Raw genomic sequence first — 15,272 nt, forward strand, 5'->3', positions numbered from 1 at the left:
ATACTGTCGGCAGTATGGGGGGCCATGACCTGTGTAGAGTATAGTAACATACCTCTAATAATAATGTGGAAAATCCATACAACCAACTCACTATATCCAAGTGTTAAAGCAATGATAGTGATGTAGTATCAACCAATTCGTAATCTGCATAATTTAAACCTTTGTTTTTTTTTTTTTCCAAGTAATTTAGTAGTTAGATTCACACACTTTAGAGTTGAGTGTTTTTTTTTGCGCCCCCTAACTTTTTCGCGTGCCTTTTGATATTCCAAAAACACCCCCTTGCAACATAACCAAGGGGTGAAAAATTTTTTTAAAAAAAAAAAAAACACAGTTCGATACATACTTTAACTAACGAATCTTATAAAAATATTTTCATATGACGTGAAGGAAGTGTGAAGGGGACAAAAATATTAGATTTTATAACGTTAGCTACTTAAGTAGCAAATTGTATTTTTAGCCCTCGGGGAATTGTATTCTCCACTTAATCACCTCAAGGGATGAATTTCTAGCCACTTGACTGCTTCACAAAAAAAAAAAAAAAACAATGAAAATAACTTATGATAAGTGTAACATAAGATTGGATTCGGGTGCATGCAGGTTTTTGTTGCTTCTTACATGTCGATGTTCATCTAGGCTTAACAGAAATATTTTCCTTTTCATAAATTGTATCACAAACAATTGTTTCCTCTACAAAATGATGACCATGACAGAGAGAGGCGCAGCATATGCGCGCTTAATGATGAGTGCTGCATCAAGGCTTCCGGCAGGGCAAACAGAGTAAAGAAAGACTAAGCAAATTAATCGAGAAGACAAAATTTCAATAGTCTGAAGGTTATAGATTGTAAAATACAAAATTAGGGATACAGGCACGTTCTGGAAACAAAAACAATCCCATCGTGTCAAAAGAAGAAGAACCACCTCCGTCGACGTTTCTGCAAAAGTAACACACAGCTTAAGGAAGTCGCATCATCACTATGACTAACATTATGAGAAGGATAGATTGTAGAGAAAGCAAAAAATAATATTACTGTTAGACACATTAATGTTTTTTCTCAATTTTAGTATCTTCTTCACAACTTATACAAAATGCAAAACCTCAAAGTTTGGAATTGTAGAAAACGCACGGTGACAACAGAAAATGTCAAACACTTGGAAATTATGTTATGAACAAGTTTACATGACTTTTGTTTACATTAATTACTTTTCATTTACTTATTAAAATAGCAATAGACTTCAAAATGGAAACATGTGCAAACCAATAACCACCAAATACAAGTTAATTCATTAGAGGCCGCGAGTAAATCAATCTTGCCGCATACATATGCATCAAGTCTCAGCATGACATTCCAAATAGAAAGGTTTCGGTCTCTATCCTAGTCAACATGCATAATTATTAATCGATGAACGAAAACCCGGATAAAATACACACACGCAAAAAGGGTGAGGTAGGGAGAGGGGGGGGGGGGGGGGAGGGAGAGAGAGAGAGAGAGAGAATACTTCTTGTTTTTTTGGTTTTAATAGAATAGGCTCAGAAAGAACTTCATTCTCTATATTCTGAATATATGGCTGCACCCTTTCCTCCAACATTTCATTCACCTGAAGCTCAAATCAAGCATCAGTCAGCAAAAAAAGACACAATTCACATGGAAAAAAAAAAAATACTGATCGAGGGCCGAGAACAAGGTATGGTAAAGCGGTTGTACATAAATGCTGTTGGACGTAATAAATTCATTCCATGAAAATGCCTGACTAGGACATGTGTCAGTTAAGTTGTTGATCCTTCCGCACTAGCAAGCAAACGGGAGACGGAAAGAGAAAAATATCACCAACCTTTTCTTGACGCCATTTAGTTTCCCACTGTACATCCAATATCTTTTCAGAGATTTCTCTTTGAGCATTGAGAAGAACAGTCATTTCATGGTGTTTTTCTGGTTTTTTTAGATCCTCTTCACCCCAAGATGATGAACTCAATGGAAGGTCCAGTTCCTGTCAATTCTCTGGTTAGTTACGTCTCGTTTCAGAGCAGATAGTGTGATACAATTTAATTAGTTTTCAAAACAGTCATGTACAGACACAAATAAAATGAGAAAAGAATTTAATTCTTGACTTATGAAAAATCCAAACAAATATAAAGGCGCTTGAGGAAAAATTTAGAGAATATGAAAAGGTTGAGGTGCAAATACTAATTTCAATATATAATGCCAAACATGGCATTTTACCACAGCATCCATGAGCCAATAGCTAAAATCAACAAATCTATTATGCAGAACTATAAACGTGTTAGGTTTTGCACGGTTTTTATAATAAGTAGCACACTTATGACGGAAACACAGAATGTAGGGGATGTGAGAGTAATTTAGTCAACTTTATTGTACCGATCTATATGAATGAAGTTTTTGTAACCAGTATTTTTCAAACACCTAATGCCAATGGTCCCAAGAGAACATTGCAAAAAGGTTCACAAATTTTTAAACTACATAGGTTTCACACTGAACTTAGCCCTTACTTTTGAAAATTCTATGACCACATTTTTTCGGCATACTCCGGAATTTGTTTCCTTATTTAATAATCTCACAAAGCGGTTTACAGTAGTTTATTTCCCGCTGATTTTCCAAACAGTTTTCACATACATATCAAGTTTCCTTTTGTGAAGAGTAAATCAAATAAGAAATGCTAGCAACACACTCTTTAAGACACTCATTCTAAACACACTTCTTCCTATTAGATGAAATTCATATGGGTCCCACAGGCGGGACTCAAATAATTTAGTGTGATCTCTTTTCAAAATAATAGAACTCATTTGAATTTCAACCAATAGGAAGAAGTGTATTGAGATGAGTTTGTTGGAGAATGTGTTGCTAGCATCCTCCAAATAAAATAAAGTTAAACCCGCCTAGGTGTTTCACCTAGGTTTGACCAATTCACTGGAAATGGTTTATATATATGGGCTTGTTTAGACCAGCTTACGAGTCAAATTGGTCACAGTAGTCTACTCCATACAACATGGTGGTTAGAGTTAGAGTTTCAGCTTAGGGTTTAGCTAACCCCACAAAACCGGTCTGTAAGGTGACCATGAAGACTGACCATGCTTTATAAGTACTAACTAGGTTCTCTATAGTTGATGTAGAACTCTTGACACACTCCCTCACACTTAGCACTGAACATCTAAAGCATGAACTAATGTGGGCAGAATAACAAAGATCACAACAGTTATATATGAAAATTCAAGAGAAATAAAAAGGGAAAGCATTCAACAAGTACAATTATCAATAAAACGTTATTATGCGACAGAAAATTATGCACATCACTTGAGCATAGGCAAATTTGAATTATCATAAAAACTAGAAAGGAGTAACCACCAAATGTTAGATGAAGATAGTGAATACTTACACCCCAATTTGGTGGTCTTGGTGGAGGATCAAGCTTCATAACCTCCTCCTCCAATGCCTTCTTAGCCTTGTAGTAAGGGATATTTTTAACCACGACAGGATCGTCCCTTGCTCGGTCAGGATCTATAGATATCAAGGCCTGTGATAACAGTATGATTATAAATTATATTAAAAGAAAAGCTAAATTTGAGCGAGAAGGAAGAAGATAAAAATTGAGATGCTATAATTTCAAATATATGAATAACACAAAATATCTAGCATCCAACTAATTAAAAAATCACCTTGATTATCACAAAAATTGTAAAAGATAATCCATTTTCCATTTATCAACTAGATGAATATCTAATTTTGCATAGCCACATTTACGCTGCTTGAGTCCGTAGTTAAAAGCATAGCTAGCCAAGACTAAAGCAACGATATTTAGTACACAGTATAAGAAACTTACATCCTGCAGAAGGTCCCACCCTGGTTTCCTCTTGGCTACTTCGTCTCGGAGTTGGTCATATCGCCTGGATTCCTAAACTCACCCAACAAAAGATAAATATTATTTATGAAGGTAAAATAAAAACCACTTTGAATTGAAGATTTGATCAAAGCTTTAGAGTATAAATTTAATAGGTAGTGTTGAGTTAGGCTGCATGATGTCTGGTTAACTTGAAAAAGCTACTGTTTGTGGGGACAGAATAATGAATTTTGAACGTTACATAACCAGAGGTGTTATTACTTGATAATAATAAGTAATTTGCCCGAGGTGAATTTAACTGTCACAAAAATAAATAATCAGAGGTGTTATGCACTTTCTGCCTTTTCTTCAAATTCATTTTAAATACTCAATCATGTTTTCTGAACCACCTTCCCAAGAAATCTAAAACTCTAAATCGTTTTTTTAATAATCATCAATAAAATAAAATGTATTCAAGGGTTACTCCAGCAAATATGCAAGAATAACCATATAAACACTTCTTACAATCGACTAATAAACCATAGGCCTAACACACCATTGAGCAAAAGACGAATGGAAAGACCCTAGCAATAAAGAATAGTTATAGAGTTATTGGCATAAAGGAGACACTTCTGTTTTCAAACAATGTCTTCCAAGAGATTATGATTGTCAGTTAGAGAAATTAATGATAGTGGAAAATAAACTTTGATTCATTTTCTTCACAAAATTGCAAAGGAAAATTGCACACCACGTTATAGTTGTTGCTTTAAGCATAAAATCCTACGAAGCCAATAAGCCAACTCCAATTTTGTTTTTTGTTGTTTCTTTATTTCAAAGCACATTTTCAAGTCATAGAAGACATCATCCAAGTTGTTCAGTACTAGCATTGATAGGTCAAAAAGGATTAATCTGAACAAGCATAGAAGACATACAAATGGAAAAATAAAAGAATATAGAAACCAATAACGTGAAAAATTAATACATGAATAGTTGAACTGAAACTGAAAAATAGGAAGGTATGTAAACCGACAACCTTATACTCTGACCATATTGTCTGCTTTGCATTATCGTCATAATTATATCCATACATAATCTGTGGAAAGGTAATCAACCAAAATGCAGCGATACTGGGATCTTTCATGCTGTGCCTTATATGCTGAAAATATTAAAAACATAAAACAGGATTAATAATACAATGTCAAATAAGAGTGAGAATCTCAAGTGAAATTCATCCTAATTTACGTCCCATTTTGATACTCCTGCTTAACTGATAATAATTTGCGAAAAATGTAACTCTAAGAGAAGCATTCTGTAACACCCTCAGCTAACTACCCTTAAAAACGTGATCTTAAAAACTCTTTAAAGATAAGTAGCCGGAGCGCTACGGAAAACATTTTCAAAACGATCGTGCACATGACACGAAACGTCGCAGCGGAAAACATAACATAAAGGATTTTCAAAGTAATGAACAAAGTAGTTCAAAAGATAATTCATTAACATAAAACATAAGTTAAGATGTTCGCATCGATATACGACGGAATACAAACGATCCCCCGACTCGATGTTACAATTACCAGAGCACTAATATACATCACAACCAAACTAACTTAACAAAACTATACAAAGGTAGCCTACACTAGCTCCTCACCAAAAGTGCTCCACACCAAAACGATCTACAGCTAAAGCTCGATCGAAAACCTCGACCTGAATACCTGAACCCCCAAAGGTCCAGCACATAACAAATAGGTAGAGAGTTAGTAAACATAATCACATACATACGAATATAGAAACGCACCTATATTCCACCTATCACGTATTACTAACTCACACACATGCTTCCATAAGCAATAACCAGATAACACATACTCACAAATACACAACCAGATAGTTTCACGTCGTCTCGGACAACACAAAGAACTCACATAACACATAACACATAATTGCACATTTACTCAAATGCGACTAATGCCAAACATTCAATGTCATGCCAACCTAGACACGACTAATGCATGTGGTACCATCTTCTTTATCAAGGAACTTACCATTGATATCCTTCTTTATTGGACAAGTCCAATATCCTTCTTTATCAGACAAGTCTGATATCCCTAAATAATGCATGAGTTTATGAATGCCATGCATTTACCAAACATATGATAATCACTTAGCACGAAGCTACCGCTCACTACATGGATAACATAATCCATTAAACTTCTTTATCAGACAAACTGATATTCTTCTTTATCGGCCAACCCGATATACAAACATACATATACTTCTTTGACATTTTATATAAATGCCATTACACAACACAATTATTAAACATATAATAATTCCAAACCAAAACGAAACCAAATACATGGATACACACACTTCACAAACATCAGCAAAAATTGCTGTCACTGAGGCCTTCGCTAAGCGAGGGCTTAGCGAGACTTGGCGAACTTCACCAGGAAGTCACCTGCTCATGGCGAGCTTCGGCGAGATCCAGCGAACCTGTTCGCTACAGCGAACTCCTGGTCGCTTAGCGAACCACACCAGAAAAATATCTGTTCTTGAGTTTCAATAAGGCGGTTTAACCTCAAATCAACTCAAAAATTCATCTAAACATGTTATAAATGCATAACAAGTGATCAATCATGTATATACCATACATATATACATGTATCAACAATCAAAAACATCAAAACACATCACACATACAAAATCATGTCAATTTCTTGCAAAATAAGCAAAGTTGCATAAACATGCAAAAACATCACCAAACATATACAAATTCCCTCCTAGATGTTCATTAAGCATACTAAGATGAAAAGACATGTTTATGATAAAGAAACTTCACCCAAAACCCCAAAGAAATTGGATGAGAGAGTTCAGGAATGGAGGCTAGACACCTCCCCTCTCTTGGATCACCCAAGCTTATGCTTAACCACTCTCACCTTAGATTGAAGGATGATTCTTGGCCTCTAACTCTTCTCCTTGCTCGAGTTCTTCTCCTTGCTAACTTCTAACTTCTCATGAAAAGTGAATTGTGATACTATTCCTTAGTTTGACTTGCTACTTATACTACTCTCCATGGTTCATGAACCAAGCCCAATAGCCTAAGCCCATTAAGCTTCTATCACACGCCCAAGCCCACTAACACGACAAAGGTTTCGCTCACAAACTTATGTTCGCGATAAATAATAATAGGTCGCGTAAATAAATATTTAACACTAACCCAAAATATATGCAAATATATAAAATATCGATTTACTAAAAATCGGGTCGTTACAACTCTACCCCCCTTAAAAGAATTTCGCCCTCGAAATTACCTAAGAGATAAAACAGAGAACGAACCCTCAACGCGGCATCTTCGGTTTCTTGCATACCGGACTCTTGTGACCTTCCTCGCCACAATTGAAACAAAACACTTTCACCCGACAAGCATCGGCCTTGTGCCCAAACTGTCCACAATTGAAACACTTGTCGCTTCTCCTCGGGCAATCATATGACATATGACCCCGCTCTCCACATTTGTAACAACCTCCACTTCCTTGCTTCTTCTTTCCACTTCCATTACCCTTGTTCTCATACGGCTTACCACGATCCAAACCTTTTCCTTTCCTATCATTCAGAACCTTATAGTAGTTGGTCTTGGCTTTGCTATCTTCATCACAAATCCTTGCCTTGGTCATAAGGGTCGGAAAATCCCTGATTTCAGAAAATCCAATCAAAAGCTTGATATCCGGACGAAGTCCACTCTCGAACTTGACACACTTATCCTCTTCGGCTTCCACCGTGTTGTAGTGTGGACTAAACACACACAAAGCTTCAAACTTAGCCGAATACTCGGCGACCGATAAATTTCCTTGCTTGAGCTCCATGAACTCGATCACTTTCTTATTCTTCACATCAGCCGGAAAGTACTTCCTTAAAAATTCCCTTTTGAAAATTTCCCAAACGATAGCAACACCGTCCACTCCTATCCTGAGTTTCACATTCCTCCACCAAACGATTGCCTCCTCTCTAAGGGCATAAGTTCCCAAAGTAGTCTTGTTCTCCTCAGAACAACCCATTGCTTCAAAGATGATCTCAACCTCATCTAACCACCTGATAGCTCCCTCCGGGTTATAGCCTCCGGTAAACAGAGTTGGTTTATGCGACATAAACCTTTCCAATCTTTTCTCACTATCCCTTCCCGGGTCATTATCCCTTACCACCAATGTAGTCAAAGCAGTCAAAGCTTGTGCAATCTGAGCGTTGGTCCTAGCAGCAGCCATGATTCCTGAACGAATCACAACTCGACGTTAGAATGTATTAACAGTGTACCCAACACATGCTTCATACAAGAGAAAGAAAATCCTAATGGCTCACATGAACCGACCTGCTCTGATACCAACTATTGTAACACCCTCAGCTAACTACCCTTAAAAACGTGATCTTAAAAACTCTTTAAAGATAAGTAGCCGGAGCGCTACGGAAAACATTTTCAAAACGATCGTGCACATGACACGAAACGTCGCAGCGGAAAACATAACATAAAGGATTTTCAAAGTAATGAACAAAGTAGTTCAAAAGATAATTCATTAACATAAAACATAAGTTAAGATGTTCGCATCGATATACGACGGAATACAAACGATCCCCCGACTCGATGTTACAATTACCAGAGCACTAATATACATCACAACCAAACTAACTTAACAAAACTATACAAAGGTAGCCTACACTAGCTCCTCACCAAAAGTGCTCCACACCAAAACGATCTACAGCTAAAGCTCGATCGAAAACCTCGACCTGAATACCTGAACCCCCAAAGGTCCAGCACATAACAAATAGGTAGAGAGTTAGTAAACATAATCACATACATACGAATATAGAAACGCACCTATATTCCACCTATCACGTATTACTAACTCACACACATGCTTCCATAAGCAATAACCAGATAACACATACTCACAAATACACAACCAGATAGTTTCACGTCGTCTCGGACAACACAAAGAACTCACATAACACATAACACATAATTGCACATTTACTCAAATGCGACTAATGCCAAACATTCAATGTCATGCCAACCTAGACACGACTAATGCATGTGGTACCATCTTCTTTATCAAGGAACTTACCATTGATATCCTTCTTTATTGGACAAGTCCAATATCCTTCTTTATCAGACAAGTCTGATATCCCTAAATAATGCATGAGTTTATGAATGCCATGCATTTACCAAACATATGATAATCACTTAGCACGAAGCTACCGCTCACTACATGGATAACATAATCCATTAAACTTCTTTATCAGACAAACTGATATTCTTCTTTATCGGACAACCCGATATACAAACATACATATACTTCTTTGACATTTTATATAAATGCCATTACACAACACAATTATTAAACATATAATAATTCCAAACCAAAACGAAACCAAATACATGGATACACACACTTCACAAACATCAGCAAAAATTGCTGTCACTGAGGCCTTCGCTAAGCGAGGGCTTAGCGAGACTTGGCGAACTTCACCAGGAAGTCACCTGCTCATGGCGAGCTTCGGCGAGATCCAGCGAACCTGTTCGCTACAGCGAACTCCTGGTCGCTTAGCGAACCACACCAGAAAAATATTGTTCTTGAGTTTCAATAAGGCGGTTTAACCTCAAATCAACTCAAAAATTCATCTAAACATGTTATAAATGCATAACAAGTGATCAATCATGTATATACCATACATATATACATGTATCAACAATCAAAAACATCAAAACACATCACACATACAAAATCATGTCAATTTCTTGCAAAATAAGCAAAGTTGCATAAACATGCAAAAACATCACCAAACATATACAAATTCCCTCCTAGATGTTCATTAAGCATACTAAGATGAAAAGACATGTTTATGATAAAGAAACTTCACCCAAAACCCCAAAGAAATTGGATGAGAGAGTTCAGGAATGGAGGCTAGACACCTCCCCTCTCTTGGATCACCCAAGCTTATGCTTAACCACTCTCACCTTAGATTGAAGGATGATTCTTGGCCTCTAACTCTTCTCCTTGCTCGAGTTCTTCTCCTTGCTAACTTCTAACTTCTCATGAAAAGTGAATTGTGATACTATTCCTTAGTTTGACTTGCTACTTATACTACTCTCCATGGTTCATGAACCAAGCCCAATAGCCTAAGCCCATTAAGCTTCTATCACACGCCCAAGCCCACTAACACGACAAAGGTTTCGCTCACAAACTTATGTTCGCGATAAATAATAATAGGTCGCGTAAATAAATATTTAACACTAACCCAAAATATATGCAAATATATAAAATATCGATTTACTAAAAATCGGGTCGTTACACATTCACTCCTATGGTAATAGTCTAACAGAGAGGTTAAGAAATGAAAGTATAAATGTTGGGGATCAAGGTTTGTTTTGGTAGTATACGAGAGTGTTCTACATTATCTTGACAACTGTGACGATAATAGCAATTGTTCGGATTGAATTTAGAAATAACGACTAACCTCATATGGATAATCCATCTTTTCCAAGACACTATAAGCTTGCCGCGGGAGGCCCATAATCTGAATAAAGAAAGGGCACATAAAAATGGTAAGAATTAGTATTAAATAAGTTTCAAATATGAATCAATAAAATTTAGCAATTCAGGGAAAAAAAAAGGTATTAAGGAATTAACAAAACAACTCACACCATCTGCTGAAATCCTAAACGGCAATTTGTCTTTGCATTCAGGACATCCCATTACACCCTGTGCATTGTTGATAAATTCTTCAACCAAAAATCACAACAGCATTGGCATGCAAAATTACTAGACCAAGCATGTTAACAACCATAGTATTTAGTTCATACCGTTCCATCACAAATTGGACAGTCTTTTGATGGTAATGGTATCTGAGGATCCATGGAAGAAGATGGTATATGCACTAACTCAGCCCCGTTGCTGAAAATGGCATCTGCAACAGCTGCAGCAGTCGCTTTCTCTCCACTAAAAGTGAATAAATTGAAGAAGAAAATATAAGGTATATATGCAACCAAGGTTGGTAGAGAGAATCGTATGAAAATGAAATTGTGATAAATAAAATATGCAACCAAGGAATCAAAGTGGAGGGAATTATTTATGGAAAAACATTTACTGCACTATCTTACATACCGAAATTGTTATAACTCAGATGGACGTTTCCTTATTTAATTAACTGCAGATATTTCTCTTCATTTTCTAAAATTATTTCAGCATAACTTTGAGAGATACAATTAATTGACCTCAAACTTTATGAAGTTCAGTAAGCATGATCTTCCTAAAGAGGCTTTCTAAACGACCATTTTACAAAGACTCACTATCGTGTGATGTTTGTCACTTTAGAGTTTCCTTGAACAAATTAGACAGGCCAAAGATGACCCTAAAAGACAAAGATTGCAGAGTATTCTAATACAACTAGAATCTCAATATATGAGATTGAAATCAATTGTGTTACTCGTTTGTAAGATCGTTATTAAAGATTTCAACAATAACACAAAATAAACCACTAACTACATTGGAATAATGCCTGTAAATTCTAACCTCTTCAAGGTGTAATTCTTCACTTGATAGTGCACCCTCCCACATCCTCGACACATGGTACACCGCATGGCCTGCCATCCATTACAAGTCACACAGTCCCTGTTTTTGATGAAAGCGCATTTAGTTAGATTACAAAAACTCCAAAGCCAACAAACGACACTACACTAACCAGAAATTAGATGCGTCAATGCAGTCAAGTGCGGTAACAAGCATCAATTAATACAAATAAAAAACAGCACCTTTGACATATCACCTTCCTTCCCAGGTTTAATGCAATGTCATAAGTCCCCAAAGTAGCAACAGCCTACAACCAAGCCATGCAGCAATATTCATCAACAAATAAAGATAAAAACAAAACAAAGAACTAACAATGGTGATTGCTAATGCTTCCAGACAATGCAATTTCCGCAAATATCAAAAGAAGAATGCTAGCAACACACTCTAAAAAAATATCAAATGCACTCTCTATTATTTGATAAAATTTCATAGTACATTTTGTGGTAGCCAATAACAAAATGATGGACTCAATCACTCAAATAAATTTCATTACAGAGTGCAATAGAGGATGTATTAGTAACAATTTTTTCATATAAAAATAATAATAATCCAACTTGATGAAATAACCTATATAGCACTGACACTTCAAATTGAAGGCATGTCTGACACATGTCGATCATGTGGATACCTCGAGCTGACATGTTAGTGTAATGTCTGGTGTTTGTGTGTCATAGCAACTTGCAAGAAATAGTTCCCTAAACCTATGAAGATCGGACACTGACAGGTCGACACCTATAATAATTTGAGAAAATGACATATGTAATCATATGTGTAAGTGTTGTGTCATACACCGACGCATATCCAACAAAGGGACACACCTAATCCGAGGCCGAGGAGTGTCCGTAGTTCATATCCTTAAATACATAACATTCATTCAATTTTCAACAAAGCAATTCACCTTTAGTCCTAACATCATACATTTCCAAAAAGTAGGTTTAAATATGATGTTAGTCTACAAATATAGCGTTTTTTTTTATTTTTAGTCCCTAGAAGTGTTTTAGTTTTGGTGGGTTCAGTCCTACAAATTCAAAAATTATTGTTTTTAGTCCTAACATCATACATGGTTCAATATAATCAATAATTTACATCAAAACCCACAAGCCCATAACTAGAACCTCAATAAAACAACAGAATTCACCTAAAAATACAAAATTGAGAAAAAGTGAATGACCCAGATAACCAAAGTGCAAAAAGAATTGATTTTTGAAGTAAAAATGTAAGAGGGTAAAGGAAACTAACGAAAATAGAAGCAGCAGAGAGCTTAGTAACAAGTTCAGGGACACCAAAGCCACGAGGAGAAGAACCAGCAATGTCAATTGCAAGAGTTAAAGGAGTGAAGAGAACTTTGAAAGGGAAAGCAAAGATGTCGCTAACGGTTTCGCCATATGCGGTGTTGAACTCATTGTAGCGATCCCCAAAGAACCTACCGACGAACTCGCGGAAACCTTGGGGTTTGGGTGGTTTGGGTTTGGGCATGGCGTGGCGCCAACAGAGTGAAGTGGATAGAAGAGATAGATAGAGTTTTTGAAGAAGAGGGAAGAGAGTGTAATAAATTACACTATCTATCTCAATTTCATCAAATCAAATATATTTTCAAATTAATTTGTTGAGTTTAATTGTTATGCACTAATGGTGTAAAATAGTTTTACACGATCGTCCAATAAATAATCATCATTTTGCCATGTCATGTCAAGAAAGTAGGGTGATGTGATGGAAAACATGGTTGATATTAGTTGACAGTGTAAAATTATTTTACACCGTCGGTGCATATCAATTAAATCCTAATTTGTGCGACTTAAAAAAATTATTTATTTCACCAAAATATTATTATTAATTACTATTAATTTTGTGATTTTTTTAAACAAAAAATATGTTTCTTTTATTTTTTTAATAAAAAAATATCAGACTTTTTAAGTGAATTATGAATACCCTATTGATGTCATGATGATAATAATTTTGTGTTCTTGGTCATATTTGTATATTTGAGACGGAATTGTTTTCTCATATTCTTATAGAAAGAAATGAATGTGTTGATTAGTTCGCTAAACATGGTACTTAGTCGAATGTTAATCTTAAGACTTAGCTTTGGGTTTCTCCCCCTTTGCAAATAGTGCGTGTGCCGTTTGTGGATGCAACATATGTCTCGAGATAGCATCCTCGTTAGTCTGGTAAAATAGTATTTTGTCTCTGTAATGTTAGCGAATTTTGGTTTACCCGTCACTAAATATGTCATGTCATCATTTATGTCCGATTATAAGTCACTAAATATATCCGATTAAAACAAATTTGCTAACATTACGGTGGATAAACACCGTGTATCCTAAATATCACGTGAAATTGAGGAATGGAGATATCTAAATTTGTAGGTAAAAACATTATAATATTACCTAACAATTTTAATATTCGTTAGCTTAGGAGTTATAATTAAAAACTAATAATTTTTTGTTCATTAATAATTTTTTTCAATTAAATTAAAGGATACAAAATTTGTAACGTGGTTAATCAAGTATATTAGAAATGTACCAAAAAAAATTTAGAATATTAGAAGTAGATTAGTGGTCAGTAGTAAATTGACAGTAATATTGTTTATGTTTTTTTATAGAGTATTTGTTTATATTCCTATTTTTATGTGATTTTTTCTTATTTTTTCTATATTTTTTCTATAATTTTTTTTATTGATTAAACTTAGGTATTGTTTGGCCTGACTTTTTTTCCTCTTATTTAGAACTTATGCAAACAACTTATGTAATTTTTATATATTATTATAAGTTTTGTCAAGGTAGTTTATGATGAAATAGCTTATAAAATTACAATTTTCACTAGTGTGAACTTATAAAATAACATAAAACTTAATTTATATTGCATAAGCTATTTGCACAAGCTCAAAAAAGCTAGGCCAAACGGACCCTTAGTATAATCTTTTTATTATTTTTTTTCTTTTCTATTTTTATGCTAAAGATTATTCTCTTTTGTTCCTTATAATTTGTTTTGTTCATATTTTTAAGCTTATCATATTTTCATTGTATTTATCTTATATTGTTTCAATATATTTTTAGTGAAATTACAATAAAAAATACAAAATTTGCAAGGTGATTAAAATTAATAAGATAAATTAATAAATTCGGTGATAATCAATTTTATTATATATATATACTAGCGGGCCAGGCAGGCGTGTTCCGCGCCTGCCTGTGTCTAACTTATGTACCCAAAAAAAAAATACGCCTTATGTTATGGTGAGTTTGTTAATAAAAGATTTTTGTTGCTACTAAAAAAAACAAGGGTAATGTTGGTATCATGAAAATTCTACCCCAAAACTCATGTATTCTTTTTACCTATAACAATATATAAAGGGGATAAGGGAGTTTGAGTTGGATTTTTTTTGGTCCATTTTGCCCTTAACTTCCTTTATGGTTTTTTAATTATTCCATAATTGCCCTTAACTTACTCTCTTTTTTTTTATGATTTTTTCATCTATATCTATTCTATACTATAATATATAAAAAGAATACATGAGTTTTGGGGTAGAATTTTTATAATACCAACATTACCCTTGCTTTTTTTTAGTAGCAACAAAAATCTTTTATTAACAAACTCACCATAACATAAGGCATATCTTTTTTTTTTGGGTACATAAGTTAGACACAGGCAGGCGCGGAACGCGCCTGCCTGACCCGCTAGTATATTATAGTATAGAATAGATATAGATGAAAAAACCATAAAAAAAAAAGAAAAGAAGTTAAGGGCAATTATGGAATAATTAAAAAATCATAAAGGAAGTTAAGGGCAAAATGGACCAAAAAAAATCCAACCCAAACTCTCTTA

At 35.0% G+C, this 15,272-nt stretch overlaps 1 protein-coding gene across 1 annotated transcript; it reads right to left on the reverse strand.

Annotated features, from left to right (window-relative positions):
- Positions 1 to 555: 555 nt before the first annotated feature.
- LOC123895151 lies at positions 556 to 13,004 on the reverse strand. The gene is made up of 12 exons (XM_045945375.1): positions 12,690 to 13,004; positions 11,633 to 11,697; positions 11,394 to 11,492; positions 10,685 to 10,820; positions 10,524 to 10,583; positions 10,339 to 10,398; positions 4,865 to 4,987; positions 3,835 to 3,906; positions 3,391 to 3,528; positions 1,831 to 1,986; positions 1,498 to 1,596; positions 556 to 932 (listed from the first exon to the last, which is right to left on the reverse strand). The coding sequence occupies exons 1-12, from the start codon at positions 12,924 to 12,926 to the stop codon at positions 900 to 902; spliced, it is 1,278 nt and encodes a 425-aa protein (XP_045801331.1). The 5' UTR covers positions 12,927 to 13,004; the 3' UTR covers positions 556 to 899.
- Between the last annotated feature and the right edge of the window lie 2,268 nt (positions 13,005 to 15,272).

This window comes from Trifolium pratense, linkage group LG7, assembly GCF_020283565.1.
Source record: "Trifolium pratense cultivar HEN17-A07 linkage group LG7, ARS_RC_1.1, whole genome shotgun sequence".
Lineage (NCBI taxonomy): Eukaryota > Viridiplantae > Streptophyta > Magnoliopsida > Fabales > Fabaceae > Trifolium > Trifolium pratense.

Bases quoted from the DNA above. Each gene is read 5' to 3' on its own strand.
- LOC123895151 (XM_045945375.1), bottom strand. From the start codon at position 12,926: ATGCCCAAACCCAAACCACCCAAACCCCAAGGTTTCCGCGAGTTCGTC. The intron at 11,698-12,689 runs GTTAGTTTCCTT...GCTTGGTTGTAG, and splicing joins TCTCTGCTGCTTCTATTTTC to GCTGTTGCTACTTTGGGGAC. The intron at 10,821-11,393 runs GTTAGAATTTAC...ATTCACTTTTAG, and splicing joins AAGAATTACACCTTGAAGAG to TGGAGAGAAAGCGACTGCTG.